Source organism: Anabrus simplex, chromosome 2 (assembly GCF_040414725.1).
Source record: "Anabrus simplex isolate iqAnaSimp1 chromosome 2, ASM4041472v1, whole genome shotgun sequence".
Classification (NCBI taxonomy): Eukaryota; Metazoa; Arthropoda; class Insecta; order Orthoptera; family Tettigoniidae; genus Anabrus; species Anabrus simplex.
Window position 1 is genome coordinate 749,594,292 of NC_090266.1, and position 15,634 is coordinate 749,609,925.

The window sequence follows — 15,634 nt, forward strand, 5'->3', positions numbered from 1 at the left end:
AAACGAAAATAAAATAGTAAATCAATGATGGTTAAGTATTACGATAATGATACCCAGTGATGAAAATAATATTTTTTGATGATTTATTTCGGATGATGATGTTAATGGAGACTAGAAAAGTCAGCTGACGAAATAACGTAATGATGTCGAGTTGTTGTGAACAATAAGCTAAGTTTGTGATGTTAAATGTTGTGGCAAATCCCTACATCTGGACCTTTAGGTTAGAGTCCCTTTGTCGTTTCCTTCAGTTAACGATCGCATATCTTGGTTAGGAACGCGGGGACGGTATTGTACTATCCCAGGTTGGTCTCATCTCAATAAAGGTGGAGGCGATGACATAATTCATGTGATCGCGCCCACCTTTGCAGCAGGTAATGGGTCTCGACCATAAATGGTCGTGGTTAGTGATGGGCAGTCTGAGACGAGATCTCGAGATTTCTCGGGATTTCTCGAGACTAGCGCAGGCACTATTTCTCGCGAGAAATTTCGAGAGATCTCGAGAGCGTTGTGCGGCGAGCAGCGTGTCGTAGGCCTACAGATAGTCGGAGCTGAATGTTGTTTGTGCCGAGTATGCGAATAGCCAACCACGGACCTAATCCATTTCGTAAATACGTGTCAACAAGCGACTAGGGCGTTCATTTCTCTCATTTCTATCCAAGTCTATTTTGACGCAGTATAACGTAAGTATAAAGGTTACATATTCTGGCATTGTAAGTACACGAATGAATAGGCTAAGTACAGAAACTGACGGCTACTGTAGGTACACCGACCTGGATACTAGAGGCGTGCATTATTCGAACTCGAGACGAGGCAAGATACGCCCTGCTGTCTATGCAACCACCATTACGCATGAGTGGAATGTGTAGTCTAAAATGCTTGAGTTTGCTCCAATTCTTTCGACAGGTTATTAGGTTATCGTTATCAGATCCCACATTCAATATCATATTATGACCACTGCTTTTATTTACCGATATTCTGGTGACGAAGAAAATAATTCCTTAAAATGTTATGGAGTATTCGCGTCATATGTAAAGTTAGCATAATTACCCAACAACAACAAGACTACAACAAGCAATTCCATGGAAAGGAAATATTACAAGAAGTACTACTAATTTAACATTCTAAATCCAGCATCATCATACACAAAATCAGTATTTCCAGCGTTTAACACTACCGCTTACAATACTATAGGTTGAGCTTTCTACTAGCTTAACATTACAAGTGATAATAAAGTGAACTTAAACCATCATTACCCTACAACTATAACGACAACGACAACAACAACGAAAGGAAATATGACGAGACGTTTGACTACCGAAATTCAGCATCATCATACACAAATTCACACACAACTTACGCATTCCTATTACTTAACAATATGGCTTACAATACTATAGGTTGAACTTACTACTAGCTTAACAATACAGGTGATATCAAAGTTAAAACATAACTACCCAACAACTACAACAAGATTACAACAAGCAATTCCATGGAGAGAAAATATTAGAACAAGTACTACTAGTTTAACACTCTAACTCCAGCTGAAAATCACCAATTCAGTGTCCGTCGTTTACCGTACAGCTTTTACTTTCCACTTTACACTAGCGCTAATCATCTTCTTAAACGATATGATACCGGAAGAGAATCTACCAAATACTGCTGCAGGTAATTTATTTCAATCCCTTATGGTCCTGTTTACGAAGGAAAACTTGCCCACATCAGTATGCTGGTTATTATTACACTACTGTAAGTGACCATTGCCACCGGGATATTTACCATTTGCGATGTATTTGTTAATAATAATAATAATAATAATAATAATAATAATAATAATAATAATAATAATAATAATAATAATTAGGTGCTTTGGTATATGACAGTGCAATATGTAATTGTGTCTAGTTGTACGCGACAACTTGTAGACGATGTCCGAAATGCAACGTAAGTCGTGGATGTTGGTTATTTTGAAGAGATGCCACATAGCACAGCCCGCTGTGTTGTGTATTCAAAAGAAGTAAAATACGTCGGCAGAAATATTTCTGGGATGATCTGACACTTAAAAATACATACTATAAATGAAGAGGAATAGTCACAGAACACCTCCGGCCCGGCCTGCATCACAGGAAGCTACCCTGCCGACAAAGATTGCGAGGCATCCAGGTAGGTTTACATCCTAATAACAGTTATTAACAAATTATACAGTTTATTCAGCTAAGAAGTCCACCTGAAATAACTCGTGAACGGTTTAAGATACTGGCATTCTGTTTTCACTTTCGTTAATGCTATTAAGGAGCTCATAGATCAACATGCAGTGCTTTGTCATCACACAGGTTTCTATATGAGAACTGCTGATGATAACTATCAAGCTTACACTTGTAGTAACTGGGACGTCGCACAGCTCGCAGCACACGAGAATCGGTCTCGAGAGCGTTACCCATCACATCTGCTGAAAGAACTGGAGCAAAGTCGGGCGTTTTAGATTACACGTTCCACTCATCTGTAATGGGGGTTGCATATGTAGCAAAGTACATCTTCCCCGTCTCAAGTTCGAATAATGCACGCCTCTAGTATCCAGAGTAGGTGTACATCATATCTACAGTTATGGTATTCACAAATTATGCAGGATTATTCAGCTAAGATGTCCACCCCAAATAAATCGTGAACAGTTTAAGATAATGACATTCTGTTTTCACTTTTGGTAATGTATTAAGGGGTTCATAGTTGAACATGCAGTACTTTTCCAGGCTTTTGAAAAATGTATTGGCACACACGTTTTCATAATGAGAACGTTATTTCGCGCAATAACTGCCCATGATATACTATCAAGTTTACAGTCATAGTTACTGGTACGTCGCACAGCTTGCACTTCAGGAGAATCGGTCTCGAGAGTCTCGAGCGAGAGCGTTGCCCATCACTAGTCGTGGTGTTGTCACGCAGGTCGTGTTTCAACCCTCGGCAATCGACGGTTCAACCACCCAAGTGGATGGTTGGTCTACAGTGTCAAATTTTACTATGTATATTTTCAGGAATGATTTGCCAAATCATGGGCAAAATAAGGGTCAACAAAATTTTGTGTATGTACCGTACCAGTTTATCTTTTAATAAAATGCTCCTTCAGCATTTGCAAGGAAACAGTTCTAAGTTCTTGTTCTTGTAGAATAGTAAGCCCTTGGTGACCGTTTAAAATAACCGTCCCCTTTCCTAGGACGGAGCCTAAAATTTTTCCTTTTGATCCGTTTTAATGTATCCATTTGTTTTTATGATGAGCCTTAAAGTTGATAATATGAGTGCCCCGTCCAACCCTGCAGTACTGATTAGATGGCGCCCAAATATTTAATTGGAGATTCCGTATTTTCATATCTTTTGTTGTTTATTAGTTGCGTTAGATTCGAACCGTAACACCCCTGAGATAAATGCTGGTTGGGACTCTGGCTTTGAGCGGGTGCAATATATTTTTAAAATTTCAGCCCCTTCCTCACTCCTGTTCACCCCGCATTAATTGGAATTTCCAAAAACAAAAACATGTGTTCCTTTATTTTCAAAGGAGATTCCAAATACCAATTTTCATGTCCGTAATGTCTTCAGTTTTTTAGATATCAGTATTGTTATAAAAGGTACTCAACCTGTTTTCACCCCTCTTAAGGGGATTTTCCGAAAACAAAAAATTATACGTGTTTCTTTATTTTTAAAGGAGAATCCAAATACCAATTTTTATATCTGTAAAATTTTAAGCTTTTGAGACATAGGTATACCGTACTCAATTAAAAAATTTACCCCCTTTGACCCCGTTAGTGATGAGATATCCAAAAATCCTCCCTGAGTGAGCACCTACATTCTAATATAAATGTATCCCTAAAATTTATTTTCTCTATGTCCAGTAGTTTTGGCTCGGTATGATGAATCAGTCATTCAGTCAGTCAGTCAGGACAAGTTATTTTATATACAGGATGAACCGAAATTCGCGCACTCGGGCGTCACAGCGCGACTCCTCATATGCCAGCAATACAAAAATGTCCCTCACAAAAGTTCGTTCTGCGAGTATATCCGGCAGAAAAAGGTCGTTGAAGAGTGGCAATTTGGCAACACTATAACCACATTATTTCTTAAATGTAGTCCAGGTGGTATGGTATGGTATGGTATGGTATGGTATGTATTACTTTACATTACTTTAAAGTATTGAATAGGTGGATTAAAGAACACCTTTGTTATTTTTGAACTGATGATGAATCAGTCAGTCAGGACATGGTATCTATATCTAATGCGGGGTGAAATTAAATTTTCGGGATACATTTATATTACAATGTAGGTGCTCACTAAGGGAGGATTTTTGGATATCTCGTCGGTAAGGGGGTGTAAATGGGAGTGAATTGTTTAAATAAGTATATCCGTATCTCAAAAACTATATTTATAAAATAACTTGTCCTGACTGACTGACTGATTCATCTTTGCCAAGCCAAAACTACTGGATAGAACGAAATGAAATTTTGGTGATATATTTGTTAGAATGTAGATGCTCACTAAGGATTTTTTGATATTCCGTTGCTAAGGGGGTGGAAAACGGGGGTGAATTGTTTAAATAAGCATACCTCTATCTCAAAAATTTAAAAGATGTAAAAATAGGTATTTATAATCTCCTTTAAAAAATAAAGAAACATTTATTTTTTTGTTTTCGGAAAATACCCTTACGGCGAGTGCAAAAAGGGGAAAAGGGGTTGAATACCTTTTATGAGGATATTTATATCTAAAAAATGAAGATGTTACAGACACGAAAATTGGTATTTGGAATCTCCTTTAAAAATAAAGAAAGTACAAGAAAGAAAAAATAAAGTAATTCTTTAAAGTATTGAACAGGTGGATTAAAGAACACCTTTATTATTAACTGTAAATTTTCAATACGGAAAAAAAGCGAGATTTATAACATGTAATAATGATGCATCATCACCGAGCCAAAACTACTGGACATAAAGAAATTAAATTTTAAGGATGCATTTATATTACAATGTACAAGGCAGCCTGGGAGACTGATTACCTCGGATCGAGTAGGGGTAATTCAGTCGCCTTGACAAAGCATACTGCAATGTATTCAAAACGTCAGCAAACTGTACGTAATGTACAGAAAACAACAACACGGCTCAACCCGGAAAATAAACTAAATAATTCTACACACCGTGGAAGCTTCACCTCTAAGATATCTTCTGTATCCCTTTCAGAACTGAAAGAAAACTGGCGGTATGAATTTTTGTTTGTATGTTAAACACTGACTAAAATGCTCTTAAATACATATACTTTTAGTTTATTCTACAAAATAAAAATTAACATCTAAAAAAAAGCACCCGCACAATTGTGCGTGTCAGGACTTAATTCACTACTTACAAAAAAGAAAAATTACCTCAATGCATGTGAATATACATGTGTACATGATCAAATGTTCTATTTTAGAGTGGGGAATAATTTAAAACGATTAAATCTTCGTTCAAACACAAGTAAACGTTTCATTTTCTACATTGAGAAAGAGTTTTGCTTTTACTGCCCTTTTGGCAGCAGCAACTTGTCGTCAGACCTGAAAGAAATCTCGAGGTATCAAAACGTCAAAAACTTACTAAAATGCTCTCAAATACATGTTTTTACAGTTTATTTTACAAAATAAGAACTATCGGCTGAAAAACATAACCCACACAATTGTGCGTGTCAGGACTTCAATCACTACTTGTAAAAAATAAAAAAATTACAAAAATTAAACTCAGTACATGTGAATATGCACATGTACTTGATCAAAAGTTATATTTTACAGTGTGGAACGATTTTAAACAATTAAAATCTTATACATTACATTTCTCATGTAGAGTACGAGTTTTGCTTTCACAGTCCTTTTTGTGACAGCACCCAGCACTCGTGCATGCATTGCCTGTAAGGAAACCTTGCCCGCACATACGTGTGTATCAACATTCAAAACCTCATGGTATTACGTACGAAGTTGTAAGTTCACAATTTACGTTTGCTACACAATTTACACACTTCATTGATTATATTCTGATATACGGTAAAGCTTCTACATTAATATGAATGCAATAAATAAATACTTACTTTAGGCATTACTGCTTCCCGCCATCTTGCTAATGAACTGTATTTTTAAACTCTTCTTCCTGCCCCCTGGTGGTCAAGTACTAAATAAAAACAGCTGAAGTACATTCTACGTGTCCCGCACAAGCACTGCAGTCCGGTCTAGCGCCAAGAAAACGTCAAATAAGCTCAGACATAAATAAAATACGAACCCGCATAATTGTGCGTACACGGTCTGAAAGGGGTATGAGGTTTAAATGAGTGTTAGATCAGAAAATAAATAATCATTCTCCCGAAACCATTTGACGTATCAACTGAGGGCGTATTTTACAGGCTCAGCTGACAGTGGACTCTCAAAAATGTAAAACTTTGAATAATAACTTGCAGTTTAAAACCGTAGTGAAGCAAGGTTTCCTGCTAGTCTTATATAATTAAATAATATGGTTTATATTAATAATTAATTCATCGATGACTAATTCATAACAAATATTAATTAATTAATTAATATAATAAAATAAGGAAGTAGAGACAGTTGACATAATTCAGCTAGCATGGCAGCAACTTCAAGCATACACACACACACAAGAAATTACACATAATATATGTTGTACCGGGAGGTACATCCCAACGCCACGCATTCAAATTCAGCGCCTAAAGGAACTCCTCTCTTGGTAAAACAGTGAAATTGAAACTACACCAACTTAGAACTTTACTCAGAAGATGCCACCACAGAAATATGATGTAATTTTGTTATTGTGCAGTTGCCTAAACTAAGTGAATTTCTCCTTGTTTTGTTAACTATACATCAAGAAGTTTGGACATTCTTCCATAGATGACACTGCCAAAAAAACTATGATCATGCACCCTGGTGCGAAGTGAAAGAACTTATAATTTAAAGAAGTTTTATATTTCTTGGTTTTGTAACTGATTGATGTTCATTTATTTTTGGGTTGGCAATATTTCCTTTTTTATTTCCGCCAGTTTTAAATCTAGCCAATCACTAATTTCTGTAATTAATTTTCCACCTATCAGGCTTCTTGTTCGATTTTGAGTGTTACTTTTGAAATCTACCAATAAAATTGAGAGGGTGTGGCTAGTTTAGTCTTGAATGATCTTGAACCTTACCTGAGGGTTTATAAACTGCGGCTTTTCACGTTTCTTGGCCAATTGATCAACGTCTATCTGAGTGTATGTGTGTTAAGCAGGAGGAGGGTGGCCTCTTTCGTCGGCAGCTAGAACATCTACATGGTAATGGCCACATAACTTTATTCCTTCTTGCTAACTCTGCAGTTTAACCCGAGGGAAAGTTCCGACTTTTTAGTTACGTAACAAGCATTTCTAAAATGTAACTTTCTTCCGGCTAATGTAAAATCTTCATTAAATCTTTAACTGTAAATCGGGGATAGAAAGTGAGTTACCCTCTCGAGCTCCCCTTCATCTTGGTTTGGGGTGACTACGTTTTTCTCTAACTGTTTTTCCTACTGTAATGTGTAAAAGTAATTTCTATACGAGTCATCTCAGTAGTTTGGGAATAGCCCCTGTTTCATCGGCCTAGAGGCCCTTAGGTTGTTTCAGTGTTCATATATAGGAGTGCAAGTATACGCCTCCATTCACTTTGTGTTTGGGCTAGTTATCTACTTGTTCTTTTCATCAAAAGGCCTATAGGATGGGTACGAGATACCCCTGTTTCAAACTGTATGTTGGGCCATGGAAGGCCAAAGAGTGTAAGATTTTTGAGATTGCCTCGAGGAGGCTGAAAGAAACGGAGAGCCTGTGGAAGGCTAGATATTGTAATTTTGGGAGCAAGTGCTTGATTTGGGGGATTTCTGCCCTTGACTTAATGGTTCCCAATTATTTTAAAACTCAAATTGTGTAAACTGAATCCGGTATCTCCGGAATGGTAAAACTGGGGTTTTAAGGCCCAAAGTGTTAAGGTTCTGAATCTTGGATGTTTCCCAATTTTGTTTAATGATTGCTACTTGTACCTGTAATATTGTCATGAAAAAGATTGTTAAGTTTGTTTTCGGAAGAGAAATATAACTTTCTAAAGTTTTAACTCAATATTTTATATTATAGACAGACCCATTCACCCCGGCACCTTCTTTAACCTCTGCGTTCCACAGATACCCCGGAACATATGTAATGGACTATATTTTGTTAATTCATTTATTTATATTATAAGGAAACAATTAAACCAACATGGTACCAAGTATGTACATTAAAACAGCACATAATCAAGAACATGGCATTAATTTCAATCAGAATACATTTAGTTCATGGATCTGATTAATTATTAGTTCATTGGTTATGATGAGTTAAATGATATAATTTAAGAAAACGTTGATAGCATGGAAACATGTATGTACATCAAAATATATATATATACAAGATATTTTGTAATAAATTCATTGAAAAGTAAGAGTCACTGAAATACTAAGAATTAATATACTTTTGCGAGCATTCATGCATATTAAAACAAAATAAAGAGATTAAATTTGCAAAACACAAACAAGGTCATAAAAATTTATTCAGAATCAGGAAACACCCTATTTATTTGCATAATTCACAGAATGTTTTACATTAACATATTTGTTAGCCTCTATTAACAAACAAATTACATGTGCAAAGCAGATTGCAATAAAGCAACTCTGCACCCAACAAGAGCTTCGTAATAAATCAATGTTGTAAAATAATATAAATGGAATGCGAGGATTTTAAAATACAATGGCTGTTCTACCTGTTCTTCAAATCACTTTCAGACCTATGCTACTCCAGGTTGATAGTACAATTGAAGGAACTATTGATATTATAATTTAAATATCTTAAAATTACATATTTTTCAGGAGCACAGATTTTAGGACAAGAAGCTCAAGACAGCAGGTGCAAAGATGAAATCAATCAAAAATATTTTCCCAAACGAAAAGTAAAAATTGGAATGTTTGATTTATATGAATGTATGAATTATACAAGTAAATATGGCATAATCTGAAAGTAAATATTTAACTATAACTATTACGTGAAAGTAAATATTTAACTATAACTATTACGTTCATATATATAATGGAGAGAGATCATATATTTTAACTAAACGGTCTGACCCACATGAGGCCAAAACTGAAGAGTCAGTTGGACGAAATGTCAGCCGCTTCACAGCCAGGTGGTGTGCAATGCTAGAAATCATGAGTTAAGGAAATACAATTGTGATTAGTAAAATATGAACAGAATAAAAGGCAAAACTTTCTCTCTCTTCAAACTACCCTGGTGAAAAATTATATTTCAACACCAAGAAAACATTAGAGGTAAGCAAACTAGGCTAAGCAATTGTTTAGGTAACATATTTGTTTGATTAAAGTTTCCAGGTCACAGGTTCATGTATGAGCAAGAAGACACAGGACATGGTACATTAATAACTGTTGTGGTCACCATGATTTTGAATGCAAGCATGAAAATGTGCATGCATTGTGTTGTACAGGACTCGTATGGCATTTTGTGGGATGGCGTTCCATGACTGTTGCACTTGGTCAGACAAATCAGCAACGGTTAATGCTGATATTGAATGACGCTAGATTTGTGGTTCCATAATGTCCCGTACAAGCTCAATGGGCAAAAGGACTGGTGATCTCGCAGGCCAAGGCAACTGGTCAACACTTTGTACAGCAGGTTCGGTGACAGCAGTGGTATGAGGATGAGTGTTATCACTCTTGGTGTAGGTCCAGTGTGTCAACGCCACAGACAGCTTCAATCAATCAATCAATCAATCAATGATCTGCATTTAGGGCTGTCACCCAGGTGGCAGATTCCTTATCAATTGTTCACTTATCTTTTTCTTAAACATTTTCAAAGAACTTGGAAATTTTTCGAACATTTCCCTCGATTATTTATTCCAATCCCTTATCACTCATCCTATAAATGAATATTTGCCCCAATTTGTCAACCTGAAGTTCAACTTTATTTTCATATGATAATCTTTCCTATTTTTAAAAGCTCCGCTCAAGCTATTAGTCTACTAATGTAATTCCACGCCATCTCTTCACTGATAGCTCAAAACATACCACATAACGATACAGATGCTGATTCCCATAGTGAACTTGAAATATTTGTCCTAAATGAGTAAATTTATAATACCAGTTGGTCTGTTGTTGGACCCTATGCGAATCAACATCTATCATCTGTTGGCCAGGCAGGCATCAATTTTCGAAACTGAGACAGTCTCTCATAGTGCATTGGCACTGCCAAGGGCTCCAAATAGTCTACGCAGTGGCTTCCACGGTATGCACTAGCCATGCGTCTTGGTAGGTGTACAATTTACCAAATGATGAGCCCAACTTAACACACTGGGGCGAAACACTGTGTTACGCACTCTCTACTACTTCAAATGCTTTCCATACATTCTTACCGTCTGCCTACTTTGCCACTCTACCGGTGCTACTCCTACGTGGTCGTCATGCTCACCCGGCTCACCACAAACTGTGCTGGGCTCCGCTCCCTTCAGCCCGCCACTACGTCACTGAGAAGTACACACTATTCTCGTAACTCCTGGACTTGTCTCGCCATGAGAATGTAAGCCTGTTCCTGCCTCTGATCGCCGGTCAGACAATCATGTGAATATTTTTGAGTGGAGAGAGAGCTACGCTACGCAAGCGCCTGGTCCGTTGTGTTGTTTTAACAGTTATTTCCTGATGCTACTTTGAAAACTCTACGAACTGCTGGGTGAGCAAAAATCATATTACCTATTTATACTTGTGTTTCCTTTCAAAATTTAAAGACTTGATGGTTTACGAGTGCATGCCCTTCAGGCTATGAATGCAAGCTGGAAATCTGCAGACTCTTTTTGCAAGTTGTGTTCAAAATTTTGGTGATGAAACTTTATTATGGACAAATGTCAGATGTGCTTACACATTAAGAAACTAATTTGTTTTGGTGGCAAAATGTATGCGTACAATATTGACTTTATTACGATTAAAGCAGCCTGAAAGATCCCTCCTTCCCCTCCCTTCCCTGTTCGGTCTATCGCTAAACTATATCTATTATTTTTCTTACTCTTCGAATACTTAATCAACTATTCCTAGGTTACTTGAATTACTCCTTCTTTGCCCCTGGTGGGTGTGGGATAATGTTTTGTGTGTGGCTTTTGTTCGCTTGTATAATTACTCTGTACTAGTGATGGGCAGTCTGAGACGAGGTCTCGAGATTTCTCGGGATTTCTCGAGACTGGCGCAGGCATTATTTCTCGCGAGAAATTTCGAGAAATCTCGAGAGCGTTGTCCCCACAATGTGCGGCGAGCAGCATTTCGTAGGCCTGTAGGTAGTCGGAGCTGAATGTTGTTTGTTCCGAATATGCGAATAGCCAACCACGGGCCTACTCATTGTCGTAAATACGTGTCAACAAGCGACTAGGGCGTTCATTTAAACCGAGGTCTATTTTGACGCAGTATAACATAATTATAAAGGATATGCATTCGGGCATTGTATGCACTGGTAGGTACACAAATGAGTGGTTTAAGTACAGAACCTGACGGCTACTGTAGGTACACGTACCTGGATACTAGAGGCATGCATTATTCGAACTCGAGACGAGACAAGATGCGCCTTGCTGCATATGCAACCACCATTACGCACGAGTGGAATGTGGAATCTAAATTGCTACAGAGTATTCGCGTCATAATCAGGTAGGTACCGTACTTCATATATGACGGTGCAATGTGAACTTTGTCGAATTGTACGCGACAACTTGAAGACGATGTCCGAAACGCAACGTAAGTCGTGGATGTCGGTTATTTTTAAGAGATGTCACATAGCACAGCCCACTGTGTTGCTTATTCAAAAGAAGTAAAATACATCGGCAGAAATACTTCTGGGATGATCCGGCACTTACTAATTTAATATAATATCAATGAAGAGGAATCGTCGCAGAACACCTCCGGCCCGCTCTGAACCACAAGAAACTACCCTGCCGACTACGATTGTGAGGCATCCAGGTAGGATTACATCCTAATAATAATTAACAAATTATACGGGTTATTCAGCTAAGAAATCCACTGACATAACTCGTGAACAGTTTAAGATACTGGCATTCTGTATTCACTTTCGTTAATGGTAAGGATCTCATAGTTCAACATGCAGTGTTTTCATAGGATTTTGATAAAATTTATCGTCACACACGTTTCCATGTCAGAACTGCTGATGATAACTACCAAGCTTACATTCGTAGTTACTGGGACATCTCACAGCTCGTAGCACACGAGAATCGGTCTCGAGAGCGTTGCCCATCACCCCTGTTACACGTTCCACTCATGTGTAATGGGGGTTGCGTATGTAGCAAAGCACATCTTCCCCGTCTCAGGTTCGAATAACGCACGCCTCTAGCATCCAAGTAGGTGTATATCCTGTCCACAGTTATTCACAAATTATGCATTGTTATTCACCTAAGATGTCCACCCAAAATAACTTGTGAACAGTTTATGATACTGACATTCTGTTTTCACTTTCGTTAATGGTATTAAGGGGTTCATAGTTGAACACGCAGTACTTTTCCAGGCTTTTGACAAAATGTATTGGCTCACACGTTTTCATAAGAGAACGTTATTTTACGCAATAACTGCCAATGATATACTATCAATTTTACAGTCGTAGTTACTGGTACGTCGCACAGCTTGCGCTACAGGAGGATCGGTCTCGAGCGAGAGCGTTGCCCATCACTACTCTGTACTTCTTAGCTTTTATTAACTTGCCAATGATTGTCGTTGTGTGTGTATCATGGGAGTTTGTGAAGCTCTTTACGATCACCTATGCTAATCTAGTCAGCCCCTTTTGATCTCATTTGATTCTGTCTAGCTATTGCCAATTTCAAAAACTGTGGGCATTTTATAATAATATTTTGTAACGTAGTGTGTTATTGTCCTTGAAAAGTTCATAAAATATAATCGTGTTAAAACTGATTTTCTCTTTGGAAAGCTTAGCCCTATGTTTCCCTTCTCTCATCTTATTTTTTGCTTCTTTATATTCTGTACTTACCACGCACAACCGTCTGGTTTGGTCTGGCAACACTTCACTGACTCTGCTTGCTAACATTGCATGTTTCGGGAATCAGTAACTGGCTTGCGAAGCTCTATGTCTTTCCGTGGTTTTGCACATTTCCACCAGTCTTTTGGTGCCGATGCGATGTTTTCATAACTGAATTTTTGGTGGATAACGGCACGTATATTTCTTTTACATTTCTAACTATTCCACTGCCTTCGTGCTGCTTCCTATTCTTTAAGATATATTCCAGTCCTTGAATCAAGTAATCCTGATGAGGGTCCCATACACTGGAAACATACTCTAGTTGGGGTCTTACTAGAAACTTATATGCCCTCTCCTTTACATCCTTACTACAATCCCTAAATACCTTCACAACCATGTACAGAGACCTGTACCCTTTATTAACAATCACATTTATGTGATTACCCCAACGAAGGTCTTTTCTTATATTAACACCTAGGTACTTACAATGATCCCCAAAAGGAACTATCACCCCATCAACGCAGTAATTAAAACTGAGAGGACTTTTCCTATTTGTGAAACTCACAACCTGAGTTAACCACGTTTATCATCATACGATTGACAACCGTTCATCTCACAACATTATCGAGGTCACCCTGTAGCCGCTCACAGTCTTGTAACTTACTTATTACTCTGTACAGAATAACATCATCTGCAAACAGCCTTATCTCTGATTCCACTTCTTTACACACATCATATATATATATATATATATATATATATATATATATATATATAAAATAACTTGTCCTGACTGACTGACTGACCGACTGACTGACTGATTCATCATCGCCGAGCCAAAACTATTGGACATAAAGAAATGAACTTCTGGGCATAGATTCATATTAAGATGTAGGTGCTCGCTAAGAGAGGATTTTTGGGATATTCCTTTTTTAAGGAGGTGAAAAGGGGGTTGAAATTTTAAAATGAATGTATCTAGATCTCAAAACTTTGAAAGTTTACAGATGTAAAAATTGGTATTTAGAATCTCCTTTAAAAATAAGGAAACACGTATTTTTTTGTTTTCAGAAAATCCCAATACGAGGGGTGAAAAACGGAGAAAAGGGGGTTGAATGCCTTTAATCAGAATACCGGTATTTATATCTCAGAAACTGAAGATATTACAGACCTGAAATTTGGTACTTTTGATCTCTTTTAAAAATAAAGAAACACGTATTCTTCTGTTTGTGGAAAATCCAATTAATGGGAGGGTGAAAAGGGGCTGAATTTTTAAAAACAGTGCATCTATATCTCAAAACGTTTAAAGTTTACAGATGTAAAAATAGGTGTTTAAATCTTCATTAAAAATAAAGAAACACGTATTTTTTTGTTTTCGGAAAATCCCAATAGGAGGGGTGAAAAGGGGTGAAAATGGATTGAATGCCTTTAATGAGGATACTTATATCTCAGAAACTAAAGATATTACAGACCTGAAAATTGGTAATTTTGATCTCTTTTAAAAATAAAGAAACACGTATATTTTTGTTTTTGGAAAATCCGATTAATGGGGATGAAAAGGGGGTTAATTTTGAAAATGAGTGCATCTATATCTCATAGCTTTTAAAGTTTACAGATGTAAAAATTGGTATTTAGAATCTTCATTAAAAATAAAGAAACACGGATTTTTTGTTTTCGGAAAATCCCAATAGGAGGGGTGAAAATGGGTGAAAAATTGTTAGAATGCTTGTAATGAGGATACTTATATCTCAGAAACTGACGATATTACAGACCTGAAAACTGGTGTTTGGAATCTCCTTTAAAAATAAAGAAGCACGTATATTTTTTGTTTATGGAAAATCCAATTAATGGGGGGGGGGGGGTGAAAAAAGGGTGAATTTTTAAAATGTGTATATCTATGTTTCAAAACTTTTAAAGTTTATAGATGTAAAAATTGGCATTTAGAATCTCCTTTAAAAAGAAAGAAGCACGTTTTTTTTGGGTTGTTGGAAAATCCCAATAGGAGGGGTGAAAAGGGGGTTGAATGCCTTTATTGAGGATATTTATATCTCAGAAACTGAAGATATTTCAGACCTGAAAATAGGTATTTGGGATCTCTTTTAAAAATAAAGAAACAATTTTCTTTGCTTTTGAAAAATCCAAATTGTGTGGTGAAAAGGGGGTGGAATTTTAAAATGACTGTATCTATATCTCAAAACTTTAAAAGTTTGCACATGTCAAAATTGATATTTAGAATCACCTTTAAAAATAAAGGAACACATTTTTTTCTGTAAAACCCAATAGGAGTAAAAGGGTGAACAATGGGTTGAATGCCTTTAATGAGGATACTTATATTTCAGAACTTGAAGATATTACAGACCTGAAAATAGGTATTTGGGACCTCTTTTAAAAATAAAGAAACAATTTTTTTGCTTTTGGAAAATCCAATTAATGTGGGGCGTGAAAAGGGGTGAATTTTTAAAATGTGTGTATCTATATCTCACAACTTTTGAAGTTTATAGATGTAAAAATTGGTATTTAGAATCTCCTTTAAAAAGAAAGAAGCACGTTTTTTTTGGGTTGTTGGAAAATCCCA

The 15,634-nt window shown here is 36.8% G+C and overlaps 1 protein-coding gene across 1 annotated transcript in view; it reads right to left on the reverse strand.

Moving 5' to 3' along the window:
* Positions 1-5,283: 5,283 nt before the first annotated feature.
* Positions 5,284-15,634, reverse strand: part of Elp2 (elongator complex protein 2) — a 273,780-nt gene continuing 263,429 nt past the window's right edge. Inside the window, exon 12 of the mRNA XM_068226276.1 lies at positions 5,284-9,230. Coding sequence (XP_068082377.1) covers positions 9,110-9,230 — 121 coding nt within the window. The 3' untranslated portion in view covers positions 5,284-9,109. The remainder of the gene's footprint in view (positions 9,231-15,634) is intronic.